General features: G+C 39.4%; 1 protein-coding gene across 2 annotated transcripts in view; it reads right to left on the bottom strand.

The window, feature by feature from the left end:
- Positions 1-265: 265 nt before the first annotated feature.
- LOC133980307 (alpha-2-macroglobulin) overlaps positions 266-21,706 on the bottom strand; it is a 31,861-nt gene continuing 10,420 nt past the window's right edge. The window contains exons 14-36 of one of the 2 annotated variants that reach the window (XM_062418990.1): positions 20,649-20,794; positions 20,386-20,535; positions 19,854-20,078; positions 19,590-19,680; positions 19,353-19,512; positions 17,142-17,367; positions 16,841-16,967; positions 14,599-14,720; positions 12,560-12,611; positions 11,799-11,882; positions 11,528-11,704; positions 11,208-11,289; positions 9,339-9,495; positions 8,570-8,644; positions 7,488-7,653; positions 6,550-6,746; positions 6,243-6,458; positions 5,329-5,447; positions 3,165-3,255; positions 3,012-3,080; positions 2,824-2,929; positions 2,696-2,737; positions 266-1,805 (exon numbers count right to left, since the gene is read on the bottom strand). In XM_062418990.1, coding sequence (XP_062274974.1) covers positions 1,783-1,805; positions 2,696-2,737; positions 2,824-2,929; positions 3,012-3,080; positions 3,165-3,255; positions 5,329-5,447; positions 6,243-6,458; positions 6,550-6,746; positions 7,488-7,653; positions 8,570-8,644; positions 9,339-9,495; positions 11,208-11,289; positions 11,528-11,704; positions 11,799-11,882; positions 12,560-12,611; positions 14,599-14,720; positions 16,841-16,967; positions 17,142-17,367; positions 19,353-19,512; positions 19,590-19,680; positions 19,854-20,078; positions 20,386-20,535; positions 20,649-20,794 — 2,903 coding nt within the window. In that variant the 3' untranslated portion in view covers positions 266-1,782. Of the gene's footprint in view, positions 1,806-2,695; positions 2,738-2,823; positions 2,930-3,011; positions 3,081-3,164; positions 3,256-5,328; positions 5,448-6,242; positions 6,459-6,549; positions 6,747-7,487; positions 7,654-8,569; positions 8,645-9,338; positions 9,496-11,207; positions 11,290-11,527; positions 11,705-11,798; positions 11,883-12,559; positions 12,612-14,598; positions 14,721-16,840; positions 16,968-17,141; positions 17,368-19,159; positions 19,308-19,352; positions 19,513-19,589; positions 19,681-19,853; positions 20,079-20,385; positions 20,536-20,648; positions 20,795-21,706 lie in introns of both variants that reach the window. The other variant, XM_062418991.1, reaches the window with a different exon arrangement.

Here is a 21,706-nt window from a genome sequence, read left to right on the forward strand (position 1 = left end):
TGTCTTCTCCAGGACTTCAGGGTTATCCTGGCTTGAGCTTGAATACTTTTTTTTTTTTGTCTTTTTATTGAACATATTATTGCACATATGTCAAAGAGTTACTACCAGTTCATAACAGAAAGCCTGCTTCACAACTCGGGGCAGGGACTTTTAAAGTTGTTGGCATCATGGGAATTGTAGTATCTAGTGATCCTGACCCAAAAGAGGGACTTTAAGTTGAAATATCTTTGCCTCTGCTGCTTTGATTTACGCCTTTTTAAAAAAAAAAAAAATCTGTCTTCCTAAATTCTCCCTTACACATGCACCAATCAGAAAACAGGAATTTCAATCTCAAAAACCAGCTGAAATTTTGATTTTGGAAACTTCAACTCAAGAAAAAATGTGTGTGATATTTTGTACATTCAGTAGTGGAGGGTGAATCCCCGCTGTGACCTGAGGCCTGAACGCATGAGGACTGATAAAGAAAAGTCTTGAGCTTTAAAAACAGACTGTAAAGTGCTCGGGCGTGTCCATCGTCACATTGTGAATCTATTCATCTAAACCGTGAACGTGACGGTTTGTAGTTAACGGATAACGGATAACGGAGGACTTTTTGTTGTTTAGTTTAGTTGAACTGTTTCCCGCGGGGAGCAGAGAGGACGACAAACTACGCTGTGATATTCGGAGCATGTGGAACTGTTGTTTAGTTTCATGTCGGTCAAGTGATGATAATTTATGGTCGTGGTGCCTGAGATAGTGACATGTTTACTTCTTTTAAAAAAGAAAAGAAAAAAAGAAGTAGAAGACTAGTTAAAAGACCTTAATATATTATGTCCCCCTTGCCTTTTACTCCCCCTGCACATTGAACATGTGCAAACCAAACTATTCAACACTGGCAAGGCTGTTAAATCATGTCTGTTGATAGTAGATGGTATATACATTACTGTTGTTATCTATGTTGAAAAGAAAGGAAACTAAATATACTGTAAAGAGGATGCCTAAATGAAAAAAATACTATTGAAAATGAAACGGTATGAAAAAGAAGTACAGTTTTTACTTATTTTTGTCATTTTAGAAAATTTTATTGTCAGTTACATTTCAAATTGTATGGTAGTGATGTATCAATCTACCTTTTTCTTTTTTTACTGGTACAGCAGAACACACACACACACACACATCTGCACACACACACATAAACACACACACAATAATTCACCTAGCACTCGTGAGACTTGTTTTTCTAGAAAATAGATCCTGTTTCACACACACACACAGACACTCACAGTCAATCAATACTCAGACCATACTGTGTTATTGGTACCCTGTATGTCTCATGCGTCACCTTCACGTATGAATTATATGGATTTTGTCAAATCTAATAAAAACAGAACTGTAACAGAGTCTTTCGTCTGTTTCTTGAGCTCGGCGGGTTAAAAAGAATGAAGGTTCCAGTGTTGAGAGAGACGCAGCAGTGATTACTGAACGCAGACTGGTTATTGCTACATTACTGACACTCACTGAAAGGAGGAGGAGGGGGGAGGAAGTGGGGGGCGAGCCTAGCATGTAACAGCAACAAGACAATCACAAAAAAAAGTAAACATTTTGTCCTAAAATTACACAAAAAGTGGGACTCACTCACATTATAACACGACTAAAAAGTTTAAAGCTGTAAAAAATAAAAGAAGAAAAATCTAAGACACAGTCTAAGAAGAAGAAAATAAACATCAGGATGTTTCTTTGACGCAGCGATTCTTCCAGGCGGGAACGTGAAAGAAGTCCAGTCACTTACGGCTCTGCAGGATTTTACAGCTCGTTGATGGTGTCACCTGCAAGAGAGAACACACTGTTCAATGATCTGCAACACACACACACACACACACACACACACACACACACACACACACACACACACACACACACACACACACACACACACACACACACACACACACACACACACACACACACACACACACACACACACACACACACACACACACACACACACACACACACACACACACACACACACACACACACACACACACACACACACACACACACACACACACACACACACACACACACACACACACACACACACTTTACGTTTTCACTCTCACTGCTTGAGAAATTTGGGAAGGAAAAAAAACAACAGTCTTATAATTTAGCTGATATTTCTGTTCATTCCATTTTCTTTAGAATTATTGCTTCAGAACTACACAGCAGGGAATATTGACTAATCCTGTCACATATTACCATCAGTGGTGCATCTTTTTAATACAGCAGGATATTGACTGAGAACACAGCTGTATAGGAGCTCAGCTGTGGTTCATGTGCTTTGTGTAAAGTGCAGTTTGTGGCATGTGTCTGATGTTGAACTTGGATTATTGGTTGAAGAGGAGTTACTTTTGGAACCTCAAATGTTTGTTTTTTTTCTCAAATTTTTGATTCCACATCTGTTTCTCCCAGATATTCATATACCTGAAGCTTTTTCCTGCCACAGTAAAACATCAGAAGCATATTTTGTGTCTCTGAACAGGAACACCTTATAATAAATCTATCTGAACATGAGCCCAAACACGCTGCTGCTTTTCTTCCATTTAACCTGCACAAAACCTCACAAACCTTTAGTACATTTGGCCCACAGTGTTGTGATGAAACTCTGAATGTGGTATGAATAAAATAAGGTGGTTATGAAGAAAATGTTACGTACTCTCTGCACAGGGGGAGGTGTAGTCAGTGACCGCCTCATCACCTGCAAACATGATCACAAACACATTAGAATTAAACAGAAACAACACATAGAACTTAATATTTACAACTTGATGAGGTTCTTCTTACTTGTTTGGTAGTAATCGTACACTTTGACCACAGCTGGTTTCAGGTTCCTGACCTGCACGTCCTCCTCTAGTGTCACGCTGTATATCTTTTCTTCATCTTTCTTCAGCTGCGAACAAACACCACAGGACAACCAGTGACAGTCTGTCCAGCTTTACTCACATAAGAGAGAAGTAAGAGCTGCTTCTTACCCCATCTAAGTAGATGTTGATGAATCCCTCCTCCACGTCCACACGCTTCACTGACAGGTCGCTCTTCAGCTGCAAAGCACAAACACAGACTGCCATCAGTATACTCATATATATAAAAACACAGACAAACAAGATGAGAGTAGTTGAACTCACCAGCTTCAGAGAGCTCTTGTCCAGAATGTATCCTGACAGGAGTTTGATGTTGATGATGACCATGTTAGTTTCCTCTCTCCTGCCCTGGTACCTGCAAACACACACACACACAAACACACACGTATACACGTTGGCTTCACCTTCAGCTGTTTTGTAAAGTTGGATTTCTATGTCTTTTTCTTACAGCAGCACACTGTCAAAATAACTAAAACCTGTTATTGTAGTACAAATACAGTCAGTGATGGAAATATTCAGTATCTTCACTGAAACTTTATGTTAAACTGCATATTTTACACATGTTCTAATACTGTTAAACATATATTAAAGACCCCCTCCACACACGTTTGAAGACATACAAATACTTTGTTTAGATTATTATATGTGTTTGTCAAAAAGCCAAAAAATAATAATTACACAGTTAAAAAGCCTTACAGTGTTTAAAATGTACTATCATCTAGTGCAGGGGTCGGGAACCTTTTTTCCTGGAGAGCCACTTTTACCTTTTTTTTTTTTTTTAAATGTCAGAAGAGCCAAATTTAATCAAAAGACTGTAATGCGGGGGGGAATTGTGCAATTCATTTGCAGTCTGGACGCGGAGTGGTGTGGGTCTCCTCTCTGCTCTGACTGCAGCTGTGTCTGCTGCACGAGGCTACTGTGAACCTGACCGCCTGTGAGTGCTTTGGGACGGGGGAGGGGCTCACGGTAGCACCCGCAGCTTGTTGAAGACAGTAACTGCAGAGTGATACGTGCTTTCACTTCAGAGTCTCCACAACACCAGAAAAGTCTCCAATAACACCACAAAAAGTTGGTAGATTTGTCGCTAGTCGCTTTTGAGAAAAAAAGTCGCTGAGAGGATTTGGAAAGTCGCCAGATTTAGCGAGAAAGTCGCCAGGTTGGCAACACTGTTCTTGTTGATGGAAATGGAGTGAAATCTGTGATTTTGTTTGATGTTGTCATGGTAACGAGCCGAAAATGTAACAATATTGTGCAGGCTATGTTTACGGAGTCAAATGAGGTGGAAAGTGAAATTAAATTTCTCAGATAGACCTACGTATTTGCCACGAAGCCATGTCATTTTAATATAAGTAGTATTGACTGTTGTTTTAGCCTTCCTCTAGGCCTATGCTTATCCCTTTATTTGCAAGTTGTTGTTTTTTTTCGCCAACCCATTTCGTCCGAGAGCCCCGGCCGTGCAGCAAAAGAGCCGGTGGTGGCTCGCGAGCCCCAGGTTCCCAACCCCTGATCTAGTGGAACAGACGCAAGGCAGGGGAGGGTGAGGAGAGCGGTATTCAGTTGCTTGCAGTCTGCAATCTCACCACTAGATGGCATTAAATCCTACAAGCTGCACCTTTAAAATGACATCTTCTGTCTCGCTGAAGATTCAAACTATTAATATGCAATTAATGTTCTTTTCAGATGTTTAACTGTTGGACACAAGTCCATTCTCAGTGTTTGTGCCCTGGAGACTTCAAGTGTCCACATCACACTTGTGTTAGTTACATACTGGACTGTGATTGGCTTCTTAACTAGTTGTGACGTCACTAAATGATCCTGTACATCCAGGTGTTTGACAGAGATTTAAGGTGAGCTCAAAGAAACATGCTGTATGCTGTGAAGCAAACTCTGTACATAGAAGCTCAAATATTAAACCCAAGTAACAATAAGAGAAACACATTTTTGAGTGGAGGAGGACTTTAAATCCTAATGAGAGGAAACTGACATCTGATCTAACAGTAAAAAAAAAAAAAACTGAAATTGCAATAAATATAAATATTAAGTTAAAATATGAGTGTGGAAATAAGGACTAACCAACTGTTCACTCACTACAATATATGTCTGCTTCATGGGAGAATCATCTCAAAGCTCAAAGTCATTATTTATGTCTTTTTTGGGATATTTAAATGGTTAAATAGTTTCCAGAGACTATGTTTTTGAAGCAGATATTTGTATGATCTGCGCTGTACTGTGGCTGATACAACACCTCCACTAAGATTAACATTCCTTTTCCAGTAAAAACTCAAAAACAACATCAATAATACAACCTGCTCAACCTGGCTTGAAGGCAAATCAAAGATATCTCATCATTATTTCAGGTCAACAATATAACGTGATCAGCCAGTGTGGTATCGGTGCGCACACAGACACACACACACACACACAGTACCTGACGTGCACAAAGAGGATGAGTTGTGGCCTGCTGGTGTTGCACTTGGCCATGGTGTTGGTTGAAATGTTGAAGGCGGAGAAGTCGGGGGGAGGGGGGACGTTGTAATGCATGGAGATCTGCGGGGGAGACGACTCGTCAATATCTGATCTCACATCACACAGTCGTCGGCGAAGAAAGTGTGTAACACAACACTGACACACACATACTAATGATAATACATCCTAATACACAAATGTTCAGGTTTAACTTGATCAATAAAGTTTATAGTCCGTCTTAAAACTGCATTTTATTCATATACACACTGTTGTCATTCTTAATTCGAAAAATGTTCGTCTAGGTTCTTCCTCTTCCACTTTGCTTCTGCATCACTGGACCCATGGAGTGAGCGTACTAGCGGCTCTTCTGGATTTTCAAAGTGTTGATCGGACTGAACGGATCAAATTCTCGGAGTAAAACAAGTCGCTGGATTTGTGACGCTCAGAAAAATGTATCCACTGACTTACATAAGTCTCTTTCACGATGTAAGTCTATGGGAAAAAGTCTTTTTGGGCCCACTAGCATCACATGATGTAATTACATAGTTTGGCCACTATGTCAAATTAGCTTCAAAGCCTGGAGCTATTTCATAATAGCTGTTACTGATAACAGTTTGAACATGTAAAGTCTTTGAAATTGTATTTATTTTTAATAAAAAAATGTTTTTTTAAACTTATAAAACTAAAGAGAAAATATATAAAACTATACATAAATACGTATTACTGTGTTTTTATTCATGTGTATCAATATGTAATGACCTTTTTTCTAAGTGATAATATTGGACTCATTCTCACCACAAACATCTTATCAGTAATGGTGTTTTTAACTGTCCTATTCTGTGTTCTCTTGTTCCATTGTGCAGTGACAGAGCGTACCTGTGCCAGCACACAGCCCTGTCCCTGTGCTGTGATGGTGTACTCTCCAGGGACGTCGCTCAGCCTCTCCTCCTGGTACAGCAGTCTGTTGCTCTGATCCACCTTAAACTCTTTGTCCAGGCCTCCTAACGACGTCACCGTCACCGTGGTGCTGCCCCCGTCGCTGTAGGTGGCGGCTCCGTACTTGGCCAGCGCCTGAAGGGCAACCACGGTGTCCTGAGGGAGCACGGAGGTTAGCGGAGTCAGTAGAGTCCGTTCAGAGTTAAAAGGCTTCCTGTGAGAAACGGCAGCGAGCGGCCGCGCCTACCTGTGTGGAAGAGAAACCGCCGTAAGGGTTCTGCTGCTGAGCCAGCCAGCGGACGATGCTAGATGAGTAGTCCAAATCGAATTCTGGCAAGGCCGGACCAGAGAGCAGAGCCAGCAGCACGTAGGAGGTCATCTCCACCTCCAGAGAGTCCAGGCCTTTCCCAGAAGCCTCTGCTCTGTTCCAGTGAAGAGAGCCCCCTGCCAATCAGGACAGTGGAGCCGCTCATTAGAAAAAGTTAAGCAATCACGATCTTAGAATTTATGCAGAGTTTAATTTGTGGGTACATATAAAGGCCTACACAGTCTACACATTTCCACACTGGTTCATTTATGAAAGAGCAGGTTTCAATCTCACAGTTTAGCTCTAGGTTTCAAAGCAGATACTAAACTCCCCTCTCTATTTGAAATGCCTCACACTGAGTTTCTGTTGCCAGTCTAACTAATATTCCAAACTCTACTTCGAACTTTTTAAAAATGATTTATTTTCCTAGAATGTCTCTGAAAAAAGCAAAAAATATGATTGAAGGATGTTTTTCATCCATTTTTCATCCAAGTCATTTATAAATGATATAACGTGTGTGTGTGTGTGGTGTGATAAGATAGTGCATTTATGTTTTCCATCCTAGATTTTCTTATCTTTCCTTTTACATCTTTGTCTTATCTGAGCTCTAAATGTATATAGATACTCTTTGGATTTGATATTTAATAAGCGTATGCAGGTCATCCACAACAGCAAGGCTCTACTGCAGGCCTTCATATTCATTTTCTTTGATGAATGATATCTGATAACATGAAGCAGCACCTTGTAAACTCTGATGTAGCATGACAGAATTCATCGACTGTACACAAGGCCGCTATGAAGCGGGACCCAATTAGTGCCAATTAACGTCAGCGTTCACGCTGCTAGGTGTCAGTGAAACGCTGCCGAGGCTGTCGTACCCTCTGTGCTGGACTGCCGGTGCAGGTAGTTGATGAGTTTGCTCCTCATCTCCTCGTCTCCAGCTAGAGTGAAGGTGTAGGACAGCAGGGCCGTGGTGTACAGGTTGTCCATCTGGCCTTCCAGCGCTGCTTTGAGACAGCTCAGACACCTCTGGACGACGGGGTCCTGTCAAGACACAAAGGCAAACACAAACACACTGATGAGATCGTATGCAGGACTCTCAAAATGACTTGCTTTATGCTTCTGAGCAAGGCAACTTTTACAAGAACTCTTCAGTTAAATGCAGCCCAAAGTGAGACTATTAGTCATGTACAGCTGCACACACAAGGAACATGTGTTATAACCTCTAAAAAAGCAGCAGTGAAAGTTATTGAATTCACTCATTATTACTCTTCTAATCTCTAATGAAATCTTAAGCTCATTACATTGTGTCAATCAGACTAAAAACTGACACACTCAATACTCCTAAATGTGTCCTCCTCATAACACAGCTTTCTATCACACTTTACATTATAATCCCTGTTGACCTCTATGTTGATCTTCAAAAATGACCAGACGAGACTCTGGATTTAAAATCAGACATGCTTGTTTAGTGAATAGAAGAAAAGCCTAGCATTAGCTCGTGGCAACAGAGGCTATACAGCTTGACTGCTAACAAAACCAGTTAGCGCTAACTCTTCTTCTTCTTGTTTTTATTCCACCCCCTGGTGCATTATGGATAATTAAACACCATAGAATGCATTTTAACATCTGAATTATTATGTACTGAAATAAAATGTACTATGTAAATGAAAATCCCTGATATTCTTTTAACTCAATATTTCCCACATTAACTGTCTTACATGAATTATCAACTTATCAACAACTCTGGAAAGATTTGTACATTTTCACCTGTAAACTAAAAACATTGAATACAACCAGATCCCTTCCAATGAAACTAAATGTCATTATAAGTAAAGGGTTGTGAATTAATAACACAGATATTTACATAGTATTTCCTGTTTTTTGTAGTAACAGTATAATGGCTCGCATGTTCATTCATTTGATGACACGTTGAAAGGTCAGTCGGTGTCAGACTCACCGTGGCGTTGGTGTCCAGCTCCAGCATGGCGGCAGTGATGTAAGCTGTCAGGGACACATCGTCACTCACTCCTCCCTGATGAGACACGCACCAGGAAGGATCAGAAAACAAGTTCACAGCTTCACTTTATGCTTTTTAGTTTTGCTGCCCACTTAAACTCAGGCACACACACACACGGGTGCACCAGAAAGTCATGAAGTCACAGCGAGGCCAGACTTTATACTAACTGTGATGGATCAGCTGATGTAGCAGCAGAATGATTCCTTTGTGACACTGAATGCATTTTTAGACTGATTGGTTTGCCCAGCCTTAACTCTGTGTGTGTGTGTGTGTGTGTGTGTGTGTGTGTGTGTGTGTGTGTGTGTGTGTGTGTGTGTGTGTGTGTGTGTGTGTGTGTGTGTGTGTGTGTGTTCAGCTCCTCACTAACACAGTTGTCAGGCCTTATTGGTATCAGTCTTCCTCAGGAAGTGCTGTAGTTTGATAACGAACAGCCAGAAAATAACCCATACAGGATATTTCCTCTGAGTGTGTGTGTGTGTGTGTGTGTGTGTGTGTGTGTGTGTGTGTGTGTACGCCCTGGGCAATCTCCGCTCTCACTCGCAGCTCTCTGAAACTCTTCTCTATGCTAATCGCTCACACTGACTTAATCCTAAGTGTCTTATGGGGAAAAATTTTCACCCGCGCAGAACACTTAACCACCACACTGCCAAGTGTTGTTCAGTCCTGATCCTCCCACCTGACATGTCAACATTCATTCTCATCTCATTACCTTCATGCCGTTGTGGAAGAGTTTCCCAACAGATCTGATGCATCCGTTGGGCCGCTGGTGTTTGGACAGCCACCTCCTGGCATCTTTAATGTGCTGCTTATCCACAAAGATGTATGGTCTCGCCCCACCAAAGGACTTCATCACAAAAGAGGTCAGCCTAGAGGGTAATATACAGAAAACACACAGATCTAACAGATCTAACCATGTGCGCCTGTGTTGGTAACCCTGAAATGAACCCGGCCACAGGACAATTACACAACAGCCCTCTGTCTCACACTAACATGGAGCGCTATGCCTGAGCCGCATCCACAACACAACTCGACACCATCCGAGCCGCACATGAGCTCAACACACCGAAGACAGCTGGAGCCGATACAGAGGCGGCAATGCCTGTTGATCGCAAAGTTAAGTATTGGCATCCATTATTTTTTAAATAACACATCCTCGTGTGTCAGACGTAATGCTGAAGGAAGCCAGTTATACAAATAATAACTCACTCTGCATGTATTGTGTAACATTGTGATCAGTATCATCCTGGATGCAGTGAAGAGTCCACTATGATTAACTCTTGTTGATATTTTAAGGGGGTTCCTTGCCTCTGTCGCCAAGCTCTATATAAAAGACCCTTGAGATGACTTTTGCTGTGAGATGGTGTTATGTAAATAAAGATTGAATTGAATTGAATATTTAATATAATAATATTTGATATATTTAATAAGACTAAAGTGGCTAAATAAACCTCAGTACTGTTGTTACTATTATTTTGATTGATTGACTCGAATCAGAAATGCTTTTTTTCTTGCTTATCAAAAAATGTCACATCAATGCCAACTCCTGAAAAATGTACCTGGATTGTGGGCAGTAAAATTAAAACAATGAGAGAAAAGAGGCTGAAAAGCTTGACTGAGGTGACAATAGCTTTTTTTTTTTTACCATTACAGAGTCATTTTTGATTAGTGCAGCTTTTATGTAAAAACTATATTGTATTTCTCCCTTTGAGACTTAAATGAAAGTCCTCTTTCCCCAAAGTTCCACATAACTGCTCTCACTAAAGCGCTGATATTTCAAGGGATTTGGACAATTTCATCCAATCTTCTGTTGGAATTTTAATGTAATTGAACACTTGAGAGCCCTAGTTTCTACTAACCACAAACACACACCCACACACACACTCACCAACTGCCAAACTGCCCAGCATCCTTTCAAAACAGCAGAGGGTTTGTTAAATCCCCCTGAGGCACTGAGCTTTAAGCCCATTCAAAGCTAATATTAATATTTTCTGGCAGGTTCCTCACAAAGTAAATTATTAGGATGCTGTCTGGTGCCAAACGGCAGAGAGGACATAGTGTGTGTGTGTGTGTGTCTCTACATTCCACTGTGTCTGCGTGTCCTTTCATTAAAATCAAGTGTGAGATTTGAGCTGAAAATTAACAGAAAAGCTGTAAATACTTTACAGTGTTCTATAACCACTGATGCAACAGCAATATATCATGATGTGTTACATCATCATAAAGACATTTTTATTATTTTGGTATTTATAGGTTTATTTAGAAGTTTGAGTAACAGATGTGGAAGTAAAGTGACAGACAGTGATTTTTCAGTTTGTACATTATTAGACATCTAAATGTTAGCAGTAGTTGGGCTTTTATGAAATAATAATAGATAAGTTATTCATGTAATACACTATAACAATTACCATATGAAGCTAAAGATGTTCTTATAGAAGCTATTAACTGACTCACTTTGGTCCTCACTTGTTTTTTTCTTGTAAAATGTATCAAACTTCTTCTTCTTTAAATGAAATGTAACTGTTATTACAACCTTTCATTATCTAACGCTGAGCAGCATCCACTCATTCATGTTACTGACCAGGTGTTTCCAGACTCATCATTCTTCCCGAAGGCACTGTAAGAGCCGTCGTCATGCTTGTAGGTGAGCTCCCGCTGATATCCTACAAGAAACACACACAAAAATAAGAAGAAAATAAAGAGAAATTACCTTCAAATGATCCTTCCTCACTTGAAGTATTAATATCACAAGCTTCTTCAGCATTGCTGCACCATAAATGTCTGAAAGTTCTTAAGTTCTTTTTAAGTTAAAGTTATGTGATCTGTGATATTTTCCAGATCTTCATCCATCTTTGACAGTCTCTTGTATTGAGATGATACAGGAACACCATCAGGATTTACCGCTTTCCAGGAAGCGTGTTGCCTTGTCCTGAATCTCTGTGGTCAGCTGATTGGTGCTTTTCAGGTAGTTGAGAATGAAAATGTTTGGAGCGAAGAGCACCATGTTCTGCTCCCCGCAGCCGTACGGCATGGCCAGGAGCCTGTCCAGGTTCTTCATGGCCCGGCCCATCAGGTCACCTGCGGATGCAAACACGGCACCGACATTTAAGGATTTTTATAGTTAAGTACTGATGCGGAGTCTTGAACCGTGTTAACATGTAGAGTGACTGACCCAGTACAGAGACAGAGGCCCTGGCAGATCCAGCAACAAACATCTCCGGCATCAGAAGAGAGATTTTCTTCTCCACTGGCCCCTCTGGAAACACAGAAAGTTAAAAAGAAGCAAGCTTAAGTCTTTTTCTATAGAAAACACTATTTACATTGACCAATCATAACATGTTTTTCTGCTTATCATCTTGTTAACTGCATACAAGTCTTGCACGTTACTTCTGATTAAGTAACAAAATATCAGTGATTCTCAAGTACAATGTAATACATTCCCACAACAATAATAACTAGTGAAATATCTTTCCTTTTTTTTTTTTAGAATTAAATAAATGCATTAAGGAAAAAATAAAGGCAAGTGACTGATTTATTTGAGAGCTGTATTTTGGACTAAAGGGTTTTTTGCCCATGGTGAAATTGATGGAGTCGCTGTCTTGATGTAACACAACACAGAACTTGTCATCCTTTAGCTCTGACATGGTGGATACTTACTACAGCCATCCATTTCATCCTGACTGTCTTATCTCCAAATCTGACAAACTCAAAGGCTTGTCAACAATAACGAGCGCAATTAGAATCAATCAATCCGTCGCTCCCTAACCTCTGGCCCCCCGACGCCGACGGGTCTCACGACGAGACGACAGTTGAAGACGGGATCGAGCGTACCGCTTTTTCAGGTTGTGAGGAATTAGGAGGGTCAAAGAGTCTGTAAACCCCACGAGGCTTTCAGACAACTTGACGCTGATGCACATGCTTGAGAACACTCACCTGCAGGACAGAGGAGAGCGTTGTGACTGACAGACTGCGGTGTTCCTTCGGCCTTATGGAGAGAAATAAAGAGAACGATGATGAAGACACACAGCTTAAAAAACCTACTTATAATGTAAGTATTGTGTGTGTGAAACAAAGCGTAGTTAAAATATGTTAATGAGACACACTGTTGGATTGGGTGAAATGTTCTTTTATTACCATGAACACACAGGAGTTTATTTGGACTCTATCACCAAATGTGGATTCATCCACAGCTGAAAATAGTCCCTGATAAATGTACAATCTTTTCTTGATTTGGTGCCATTTCCTAAAAAGCGCAGTGACCAACTTCTGTAAAAAACTACTGAGCCTTTCTTTAAAAATGACACTAGACATTCGTCATCTGCTTTTAAAGATGTTTAGAGCCTGAGAGCCACAACACTGTCCTACATCCCTAACTTAACACATTGTTTTAGTCTTCTAATGAGATCTAAAAAGCAGTAACTATTTACTTTCAAATCTATTTAGATTTTCTAAAATCTGGACATTATAAAATAACTCAATCTGGTTCAAAGATGCTCATCACAAAAAGTAAAAACTGATCTCATATCATTACATACAAAGTTCTGACTGTATTTTACACCTTAACAATATTGTGAGGTGTTTGCTCCTTATTAAATGGGCATTAACTGTTTATTTGGCCACTTGGGGGCAGCAGAGACAGCGTATTTACACATCAAGCAGATACAAAGCAACATTAAACCTGCAGTGCGGAACTTTTACATATAAATGAACGTCTGTTACATTCCAGCCTTTGCCAAATGAGTTAACACAATGCTGATTAAGCTTATAACAGCCAGATACAGCTCTCTGTACACTGTGAAAAACAGTGTACACAGTTTTTAAATCTGTGGTGATACAGTGATTCCGCTGGCTGAGTTAGCACCCTGCTAACTTGAATGGGGATGAAATAATTTAACCGTCCCACTCTTGTAGACTTTCTAAATGTTATTGACTGAATGGATCGTTTTCTGATAGTGAAACGAGTCATTTCCCCAGGGGTTGTTAAACACTCTAAACAATTTATCTACCGTTTTACAGCCACAAAAGTAGCGACAGTGTAGGCTATAGCTGAGCTATAATGTGTCAACTAGCGTGTCAACTGTTTCTGTAATTGCTCTCACTGCCAGAAGGGGGAGACTTAAATCCTGCACTCCAGCTTCATTTGGAGTCATGTTTTTGTCTGGCAGATTAATGTAAATCTAATATTCACTTTCCTTTTAACTCAGTTTTGGTCTCCAGCTCCTGAGAGAAATATCTGGCTCTATAGCTGCTTAGATCCGTACCAGGAACCAGATCAACATATCAGCATATCAGCATATCAACATATCTTGTATAAGTTATGTTGTAAAATCAGGACAGAAAGGCTTACACTGGTATCAAACAGCACCAACTGAAATAGGTGCATTTTGGACTGGCTGCCCATGTGATCAGCCTCATAAATTCAGTGTCTAAAAGAGGTTAAAACCACTGTATTCTACTACTTTGCAATGAAGTAGAAAGAAAGAAGAAGAAGACAACTGTTGATTTTTCTTGAAATATCTATGAAATAAAATGCATTAAATTAACTCATGAAAATGAATTTGTTCTTCATCATGTAAGATACTGAATATATGTCTGACATCTTTATAGATTTTTTTTTCCCACTTATTTTAGTTTAGATTTTTATTATAAATTCTAAAACTTTTTTAAAAAACAACATTATTCTTCTTATTTTCTCATGTGCATCGGTCTCAAATTGTCTTTTGTTTTGGTTTCCTTCATCATTTTTGTTCCTTTTCTTTAAGTTGTCCACTTGTTCTGTCTTATTATCAGCTTGTCAATCAACTACGAAGCACTTTGAACTACATTAACCTGCATGAAAGCTGAATATACAAATAAAGTTTGATACAAATATAACCACTTAATTAAAAAAGGCAATACTATATTCCGTATTTAAATACGTGTTTGCTGAGGTTTTAAATGAGGTTTAGGTGTCGTGTGTGACAGTTACTGACCTGCACCAGCAGGGTGCGGACCACTGTGTCGATTTGGCCCATGTCTGGAACAATGGCCACTTCATTGCCACAGAGTATGTCAGTCTTCATGGCCTCAGCGCTGACCTTCAGTTTCACCTCACCTGTGTGCACACAAACATACTCTTACTCCTGAGAGCAGCGGGTGTATTGATTACCGCTCTCTTCTCCTGTCACACTGTCACATTTTGTGTACGGAAGCAAAAAAATCTTCCCATCTGCTTTTCAATCCAGCTCATTATTCTCCCTGTTCCACCCCCCCCCACCCCCCACCCCCCACCCCCTCCTATCTGTGTTTTCCTTCCTCCCCCTGTTTCCTATCTTATTCGTCCTCATTAATCCTCATTTGTTGCGTTATTATACTTTCTCTCTCTCGTACCGCTCTATCTCCCACCCCCTCCCTCCCATTCCTTTCACAGCCCACAATCCTTCTCACAGAGGACAAGTACAGATCACCCCCCGAGGGAGAAGGTTTCGGAGTGTTTCGTCAGAGATACTACCTGACTTGTTAGTACAAGTGATTGTCAGCATTCCTCTAAGGGGGAGTTAGAGGAGCGCAATTTGACATTCATCAGAGCCTCGCCTCCATCCCTGCTGATGGAGGCTGATAGAAATCCTCTTGCTTTACGGGGCCAGGCGGTGCTACAACAACAGCCCCCTTTTTTTCTTTCCTTCCAGCGGTGAAGACGCAACAGCTGTCAGTGCCCTTAATAAGGATTAATTAGCTTGTTCTATCTCATCATCTCATCTTCGTCGCTCAGAGTGTTAAATTGTATTGGACGTATTGAACAACAACAGTGTTTAAAATGATTTCAAGATATGAAGATTGCGTTATACTGTTAGTGACAGTCAACTGGAAAATATCTCTGTAATGAGGCAGCAGCACCGTGTCTGGCTGACACTGTGTTAGACAGTGATGCTCCATCACTTTTTGAAGGATATTGATATTATATATATATATATATATATATATATATATATATATATATATATACTAGGTTTTTTTTTTACTCAAATTAATAGATGATAATTTGTGAAGAAACACTTTTTAAACAAAAGTTCCTAAAAGCTTGAATTAGTTATATTCATTGCTTTAGATACGGTTTGAAAAAGCCTCTTAAATTGCATTTAGACTACAACACATTTTTTTAAAAAAGGGATCATGTCAGTGTCTCTGCCTGTTATTACCCATCACATCATGTCTGCTTTCATTTCAGTCAAAGTTAAGCTCCACTGTGTACATTCTGTTTTAGAATCAGAAACGTTTTCAGTTTATTAATGACTTAAAATATTAAATTTAATTTTCGACCCAAGAAAATATAATTAGGATTCTGCAGCTTCAAGCAGCCCATCCTGTCATTATCATTTTGAAGAGACTAGAATCTTTTTTGCAACTACGTGTACGCATTTAAAAATATTTATCAGTTTTTTACTTCATAATTGTTCTATTTATTCATGTGTGTTTTTTCATTTTTCTTGGTCTTAAAATAGGTGTGGGTGAAGATAATTTACTTTCTGCATCAGTAGCAAAATCACAAAGCAAAAGTCTCCATTTCAACTTAACATCCTACATTTAAAGACTTTCTTACATGCCAAAGAATTATCAGTGAAATGTAGCATCAATAATGGAAAAAGTTACAGCATATTATAAAATATATTATTGAATTTAGAGCTGCAACTATTAGTTGATGGATAGAATGTTAATTATATTATTTTGATAATAAAAAATTCATTTTAATCTTTTTTTTTTTTTTTTAAAGCAATAATTCCCAAAATGGTTGCAGCTTTTTGACTGGGATTTTTTTCTGCTTCTCAGTAAATTGAATATCTTTGGATTTTGGCCTGCTGATCAAAAACAAAACAAGACATCTTGAAGACGTCAACACAAGCTCCAAGATATTGTAACAGGTTGTAATTTTCACTATTTTCTGATATTTTATAGACAAACAATAAAATTGAGAAAATTATGAATTATGAAAAAAATCAATTAGTTCCAGGCCAGTATTAGAAATACTGATACACTGATTTGAAAGTACCATTATAGCTGCTCTCTGTTGAGTAGTTTAATCTACCAAAAAATCCCCTCATTTTATAAACTCATGATTTGTGTGTAAAATGTTCATCTTTAAAAAGTACCTGCTGACTACAGTTGTCACATATTTAAGTATTTCCACAGACCACAGCAATCAAATGTAAAATATCAGTTATATATCAGTATTAATACCGAGGGCTGTCGGAGTGACGATCCATGAGAAGGTCCTACTCTCCTCTGCACACAGACACACACTGTACTGACAGCCTTCACAGCTCCTGGAGGTGTACTGCTCTGCATCAGCCAGTGTGACTTTCACCTGCAGGCAGAAAGAAAGATAAAATGTACCAAATATGTGAAATATACAGTATGCAACAAGATAGAAGTGAAAATGTCCAATTATTACTAAATTGCTTTGTTCAATTTCAATTTACATCGTCATACTTGTGAATCCACTTAGACAAACTAAATCTGTAAGACCTTGAATATTTACCATAATGCATTTGGAGAGATAGTTGAAGACGGTGGCTTTGAGTGTAAACACCTCCCCTCGAATGACAGAGTAGGGCAACGTGAGGCTGACAAAGAAAGGCTGGAAGGCGGTCAGCCCCGTGTTGGGTGACACGCCGAAGCCCACAGAGGAGACACAGAAAGCTCCGGCGGCCCACTTAGTGATGGTGTCTGGTACAGTCTTCTCTACGTCCACTGACCCAGTGTCTCTGTACAAACATACATGAAAGAGTCCAGTTAAAAAGTTCAAGCAGCATGGAGTTCCTCTTAAATCGATGAAACATGGATATATACTCAGTACATTTCATGACAGTCTGTGTTAATACATTACGAGATGTTTTATGTTTAAAGTTCTGGTTTAGCTTAGCTGCTAAATGACAAAAAGACAAAGCTAACATGCTGATATTTAGCCGTCTAATGTTTAGCATTTTAGCTATGTTAATTTGTGTTAGCTAACATTAGCATGCTAACATTTGCTGAGTCACACATCATGTATTTTGTCACAAACCAAAGCAGAGAACATTTAAAGATTTCCTCAAGACGTGTATTAAGACAGATTAAAAATACTCCTGTTTTTTTTCTTCCAGAAAACAAAGTATAATTACAACACTTAAATCTCAACTTCCCCCTCATTCAAAATTCCAGAATCTATAAATGTGTAAATATATTACTTTTCAATGTCTCCTCCTTCAGTGTAATGTCAATTCTCAGTGTTTGTACACTGCAGGCTTCAATGCACTTATGAAAATAGTGTCAAACAAACTGCACATACATCATTCTGGCAGGCTAATGTTTAGCATTGTACCTATGTTAATTTGTGTTAGCTAATGTTAGCATGATACCATTTGCTGTGTCACATTTAAAGATGTCCCTCCAGACATGTATTAGGACAGATACAAAGAAAACAGAAGTATAATTACAAGAGTTAACACATTTTTTTAAAAGTTTAAAATTAACTTTCCTCTCATTCAAAACTGCAGAATGTATAAATGTGTAAATATATTTGATTTGACTGCTGGACACAAGATGTCTCTCCTCCTTCACTGTAAAGGTCAATTCTCAGTATGTATACACTGGAGGCTTCAAGTTTTAAAATCATATTGTGTAAGTTGAATAATGGACCAGGATTGGCTTCAAAACTAGTTGTCACAAATCCTGCTTATAGGCTCACACATTGAAATCTCTGAGATCAGAAAAAACTTTCAGCAGTTGAATATGAAAACAGTGTCAAACTGCACCAATATCATGCACAGTGAATCTCAAACATCCAACTGTAGGAACAAAGAAAAAAAACACCTTTCTGAATGTAGGGGGACCTTTTTTGATAATAGTGCTAGATGAAAAGTGAAGCTTTAGGCATGAATTTGTAACAAATGGCAATCTAGTATTGAAGATATTTCAACAAAAAAACCCAAATGTGAACCTCATGGTGGTTCTGAAAAGTGAGGTGATGAACAAAGTCATTAAGGATTCATCCTCTTGGCCTTTCATGACAGTCCTTCAAGTGTTAAGCCATTTCAGTCTGCACCAGCAGATACATAGACACTGCTATCTCAGGATAAAAACAGCTCACTACATGGTGCATATACTGGTACTGAAACAAAAACTGTTGATTAATCAGCTAAAATTCCAGATTAGGTTCTTATTATAACATGGAGTTTCACAACTACATCCATAGTAGGAAACGTTTTGGGGTTATCAACATCTGAATTTATTTATTAATGACTATTCAATGATGTGGAAAATATTTGAGATTTTGAAACCCGGTTTTACTTTTTTCAAATGTAAAGAATTGCTGTTTTTGTGTCTTTAACTGAAAACATGGAAATGGGTTTTGGACTGTTGGTGGGACAAAACATGATTTGAGTCACTTTGTGTGTACATTTTTCACTAATTTTAGACATTTTATAGAACAGGTAACTTGATTAATCAAAAAAACAACACACACACACACACAACTGATTTTCTTTTGATGGTCTTCATATTATATATTATCATTACCCCACAGAAACCAGGTCCCAGATCCAGGTCTCAGGGAAGAATGTCCTGACGGTCTCCTTCTTCTCCTCCTCCTCTTTACCTTTCAGCACAGCACCTGAACCCTGTGGCATCATGTTGAAGGCCATGGGCACCGGAGAGTCTACCAGATCTAGGAACACATTCATAAAAAATTGAATTACACATTTAAACTTACCCAACAGAAACCAGCTCCCAGATCCAGGTCTCAGGGAAGAAGGTTCTAACAGTCTCCTTGGTTTCCTCATTTTGATTTCCAACAGAATCCATTTCTGCGTATTGCACATCAATTGGATTTGTGTCAAGGTCCATGGCAGCCCCACTTAGTACAGAATATCCTGTAACCGCAGGTTTACAGTATAATGGAAGTGTTTTGTTGTACGGTCAAATGCCAGTGGCAAACCAGAAAACATACCGTCATAGTAAAGCATGTCATACATAATCCTTTCATGGCAGTTATAAGGTTTTTTCACATCCGAGTTAGTCACAATCTTGATTCCAATTTCCTAGGAGGGGAGAGAGAGATGATAAAAGCAGATGAGAGATTGTGGAGTCGTAATATACAACATCATATATTGTATATACACCTCTTTCTTTTTTTGACTGACTGATGATCAATGTCAGTATCTACTGTTGCCTGTTCTGTAACATCCATATCAAAAATGACCAAGATTTATACTTTAAAGAGGCTGTAGACGTCGTTCTTCTGGCTGGGCGGTCCAAAGTAGACTGAGCGCTTCGTTCGTCCGGCTGGCTCTACAACTTCCTCTACCTCCACTTCTGGCTCGGGTTCGGGTTCGGGTTCAGGCTCTGGCAGTGGCACAGGGAAGCAGGGATACGGCTCAGAGTCTTCAACCTCATACGAGTATCCCGACAGCTTCTGTAAAGGCAGCTGGCTATACACCTGTAAGAAACCACACACACACATACATACATGTTTATGAGCCTGGGTAAGTCATCAGCAGCAGGTACCGTTGGTCAGCCCACCAGCAATATGGCAATATGGTAGAGGTCTACATGTCAATCGTGATCTGCAGTATCTGGAATGTTCACAGACAGCTGAAAACAAGAGCTGTATTAAAATGTTATTGGTATGACCTGCACTGGTTTACATGCTGTTTTTTTTTTGTTGCAAGAACACCATGTTCAGTTGTGAGTAAAGGAACCTGGTGTTAACGTGGAGAACACTAGCTCTGGGGATTGTCTCATACATAGTCGACAGTGAGTTCCTGCTCCGACTGCAGCAGGAGGACGCTCTGGTCGATGGCTCTGACAGAGCACAGGGAGCCTGGGTGAGCCTGGAGTTTGAGTGTGGTCTTCTCAGCTGGAAGCTCCTGGAGAGAGGAGAACCTCAGAGACACCTACAGAGGAGACGCCAAGGTAGAGAGTCATTACATTCATTTTTAACATAATCTCAAAAAAAGTCTTGATTCTTTCATCAATGCTTAAAATGTTCCAGTTGGTCATGTGCTACCTTGTTATTGAGGCAGAGCTGAATGGGGAAGTCCTGACTGTCGGCCACAGCTTCACCACTGGGCATCACAGTGTAAACTACAACCTGGGCAAATGGTGCCAGGTCTGTCACTTGAAGGAGTGATACAGTCAACTCCCCTTTGTTGACTGAGACATGAAACACAGCGAAAGGCAAATATGAATATGTTAAGTTACCCTGAAGCTAAGGTAGTTAGGTTAACACAAAGCTGACCTACAAAATTAGCTACTTGAGGTTAGCCTAAAGCAGCGAACCCCAAGAAGCTAAAGGATGAAAGTTAACCTTTTTCATGTTATTATAGTCAACAAATCCCCCCCCCAAAAAAAAAAAAAAAAGCTTTAGTCAATGGCTCAATACAGTAACTTTTTTTTGGCCACTTGGGGGCAGTGCAAACAAGCCATAAACAAATCAGACATATTATCGTCTTTTTACTTGATGGCGATTGATGACTTGTCAGCTGACAGTTGCCCATTTACACATCCAGCAGATATCTAGCCACATTAGCGTTCCTTTGGAGTACCGTAAAAAACGGTGTATAAGTCGCACATTAAACGCAATTTTTTTCATTGAAAAGTTGGGTGCGTTTTATAGTAAAATACAGAGAGAGGTTGAATCTGGACATGATTATAGGTATGTAAAAGGCCATCCACACTAAGAATGATAACCCATACCAGATCTGAGTTAATATACCGGTCCAGTTCAGTTAAATCATTACCGGATCATTAACCATTAACCTGACAAACTTTTTCAGGTTTTAATTGTGTTTTAATTGTGTTTCTAATAAAAGAAAATTGAGAAAGTTTCGCAGTATAAACGTGTTTATAAATGAATATCTACTGGTGAATATAAATAAATGAGTCTTTAATAGAAAAGTGTTTCTCCCAGCATGACACCCTCCAAAATAGACAACGACTTATGCACTGGTGCAACTTATACACCGTTTTTTACGGTATGTCTTTTTATTTCTGCTGAACAAACCCAAACCCCTAAAGTAAATATCTGACTCTTCAGCAGCTAAATGCTCCACAATGTTCACCAGC

This window comes from Scomber scombrus, chromosome 5 (assembly GCF_963691925.1).
Source record: "Scomber scombrus chromosome 5, fScoSco1.1, whole genome shotgun sequence".
NCBI classification, from domain to species: domain Eukaryota; kingdom Metazoa; phylum Chordata; class Actinopteri; order Scombriformes; family Scombridae; genus Scomber; species Scomber scombrus.